Genomic DNA, 3,129 nt, shown 5'->3' with positions numbered 1-3,129 from the left:
GGTCAATGAGATCAACGATAACAAAGTCATCTCTGCGGAAAGATGGTTCGCGCACGTTCCTTACAGCTCATGATAGCCCCTAATCGAGTCCGCTTTCCCAAGTTTGTTGCTCCATCCGGTTGCTCTGATTTCCGATGTTTACTCCGTAGCAGGCCTTCTCTCGCGCCTTCACGCTTTTATCGCTCGGACGTGTGTGTTCGGTAGGTGGGCGAGAGAAAATGTTTTTCTAATGACTATCAGAGCCAATACATTTCTCTTGTTTCCTACCGCTAGCATTTCGTAGCCATGACTTTATGGTTTTAAGTGCTGTATCAAGGTCGCTGTCCGGAAATTTAAGTGATAAAGCCCCTGCAAAACAAGAAATAATAAAATTATTAGAGGATAAGACATCCATATTAAGTTAAACAGTAAAAATAAATTAAAGAATATATTTGCAACAAGGATATAAACACAGTAATGTACAGTAATTTAGTACACTAATTTAGTACATAAGTATAATGTATATCAAAATTGTAGGATTATTATTTCGGAGTTTGTTGGTATGAAGTATTCCAAATTTGCAAAAAGATAATAGATAAGACAATATTAACTAGAGAGCAAACTAACGAGACATTAGGATTTTACCTTCAATAACTGTCCACAGTTTCAGTGTTTTAAAGCCTCTTTTCTCACCATGGCCATCAAAATTATATTTTTTAGCCAAAGAATTATACATAACTCTTTGCATAAATATGGTAGCAGTTTTTCTTTCATCACTAGTAGATCCAAAAGAGGTAAGATAATCACACTAAAAATAATAATATACACAAGTCAAAAGATATAATAAAAATATACATTTCATAATCAGATATAACTAGAATTTATTAATAAAATTAAATTATTTTGAATGTCATTAATCTATTAAATAATACAATTTATAAAAAAAACGATTAAATGCTACTGGACAAGAGAAAAGAAAGAAAGATAAATGAAATAAAAACAGATAAAATAAAAAATAACATAAAAAAAGTAAAATAATAAATTCAATACAAAAATTTAATAAAATATTTGTACCAAAGCAATGTTATTTTCAGAATCACACAGCCATTTCTCCATTGCTTGGACATCACTTTCGTTACATAAAGGCAAAGAAGGCATGTTATGTGGTTTCTGTATTTTCTTTTCCTGAGGAAGCAAACATCTGTTTAGTTTTCCTTGATTCGTTATAACTGTATCTATTTTGTGACTTATTTCCTCCAATAATTTCCTGTCCGCGTCAGATAAGTGAAACTTCAAATCTGGAAAAAAAGCAAAAATATTTTTCAACTTTTGAAGAGAAATCATTTTCTGTATTAATAATTACATTGATAAATGTTTCACAAATTATGATTTTTACTTTTTTTATTTCTACTTTCAGAAAAAAATATCTTTTGTGTCATGAAGTAGAGACAATCAGATTTGTATAGGAAGATATATGTTTATAATTATAAGTGAAAATAAGAGAACAGAAATATTCAGCATATTAAATGTGATTGTCAACATATAGATCTGATTGTGTCTAATTCATGACACAAAAGATGAAAACCAAATGTAGAATATATACCTTGCATTTTATTTTTTCTCTCTGACGTCGTAGAGGAAGAATTCTGACTCTTATCAATATTGTCGTCAAACTGTGATAACTCCATGTGCTTCAAGTTTGATGCTGCTTTAGAGGGAATATCCACATGTTCCTTGATTGTTGTATCATTCGCGACAGAGTCTTCAGTGCTACTAGTAAAGTCAACTAAATCTTCAAAATCTGAATTCTTTTCAATATTCGATAACGATGGTAGGAATTTCTCAGACTGTTGAAATTTATTGTTATTCTTCTTAGTCACTTCATTATCCTCAGACAATGTCTGTTTATTACATTTCGATCTCTCAATTTGCATCTGTAATTCAGTTTGGTGCTCCTGAGATTGTTTCTTCAGAAATTCTTCTGAATTTGAAGCGTTAGTAACTTTGTTACTGGAAAGTGATTGCGAACATAATTTTTTCTGCAATTGCTCTGTTGCCCTTTTCCTTGCATCCAATACATTTTGCACAAGTAGTGTTTTTTCTTTAACATTAAAGCGAGAAGGAGTTTGCTGTTTCGGTATCTTCCGGGATTTACGCAAATTGACTTTGATATCAAGTTTCTTTTTCTGGCTTTCATTGCCATGTGAACACGTAGGGACAGTATTATAAAAATCATTAGGAAGAGGTGGTGGCACATTTGGAGGAGGTACAACAGCTTTGGTCGATTTTTTTACACGTTTTTCTTCATCTTCATCAGAATCTGAAGTAAATAATGGGTTCTTATTCTTTTTACGCTTGCCTCTACCTAATTCCTTTTCTGTTTCATAATTAGAATCATCATGTTTAGTAATTCCTTGAACATTGTTTCTTGCTTTTATATATTCATCTATAAGCGTGCAAAATGGTAATGGTATTATCAAAACGGGCAATTTTTAAAAAATCATATATAAATCCATAAACGTCCACACAAAAACAAAAAACAAAAAGGAGAATGATTCGAGTAAATAAAAATAAACATATACCGTGATATCTCTTAACATATACACGGTATTTAGGCCAGGTTTTGTCTGCATTTACTTCTTTACGGACCAAGCTTCCAGCTTCAACATTATTCGGTGGCCAATATGTCTCACCTTCCATATCTTCATTCACTTCAATCAACCACTTTGTGAGGCCGATATCGTAGTAAATATTATCGTTGTCGATAATCATCAGGTACAAATTTTAAAACGACAAACTGAAATAATACAAATGTAAAGGAAAATACTAATATTTAAAAGTTGCTTGTATTACTGTACATAATGCTTAATAAAAAATTAAAACATAGGCATAGAATGCAAAAGAGGAACTGAAACAAAAAATTCTTTGTAGGGTATTAACCAACATTTTGATTGAATATTTGTCAATGGTAGTACAATTCTTTGGTCACCCAGATTTGACACTTTAAAAATCCGAATAAGAGATGAAGGGAAAGGATATGTATAAAAATTTTCTTTTTTGTTAAACTTGTTTGTAATCAGGTAAATATCTTCTTGTCTTTTCACAACGTTTAATAATACAAATACATTTCCGTCAATTGTCATAAAACAA

The 3,129-nt window shown here is 31.1% G+C and overlaps 1 protein-coding gene across 1 annotated transcript; it reads right to left on the bottom strand.

The window, feature by feature from the left end:
• Window positions 1-6: 6 nt before the first annotated feature.
• LOC112461964 lies at window positions 7-3,123 on the bottom strand. Its single transcript, XM_025027441.1, has 5 exons — window positions 2,562-3,123; window positions 1,583-2,425; window positions 1,054-1,277; window positions 625-787; window positions 7-348 (listed from the first exon to the last, which is right to left on the bottom strand). Exons 1-5 carry the CDS (start codon window positions 2,749-2,751, stop codon window positions 227-229), a joined length of 1,542 nt encoding a protein of 513 aa, XP_024883209.1. The 5' UTR covers window positions 2,752-3,123; the 3' UTR covers window positions 7-226.
• Window positions 3,124-3,129: the final 6 nt, after the last annotated feature.

The sequence above is a fragment of the Temnothorax curvispinosus genome, unplaced genomic scaffold (assembly GCF_003070985.1).
Source record: "Temnothorax curvispinosus isolate PA1 unplaced genomic scaffold, ASM307098v1 QBEX01011909.1, whole genome shotgun sequence".
Lineage (NCBI taxonomy): Eukaryota > Metazoa > Arthropoda > Insecta > Hymenoptera > Formicidae > Temnothorax > Temnothorax curvispinosus.
The sequence above is the reverse complement of the archived record's forward strand: the minus strand, read 5'-3'. Positions and strand labels throughout refer to the sequence as shown.

Bases quoted from the DNA above. Each gene is read 5' to 3' on its own strand.
- LOC112461964 (XM_025027441.1), bottom strand. From the start codon at position 2,751: ATGATTATCGACAACGATAATATTTACTACGATATCGGCCTCACAAAG. The intron at 788-1,053 runs GTACAAATATTT...TATTATTTTTAG, and splicing joins CTGAAAATAACATTGCTTTG to TGTGATTATCTTACCTCTTT. The intron at 349-624 runs GTAAAATCCTAA...CTTGTTTTGCAG, and splicing joins ACTGTGGACAGTTATTGAAG to GGGCTTTATCACTTAAATTT.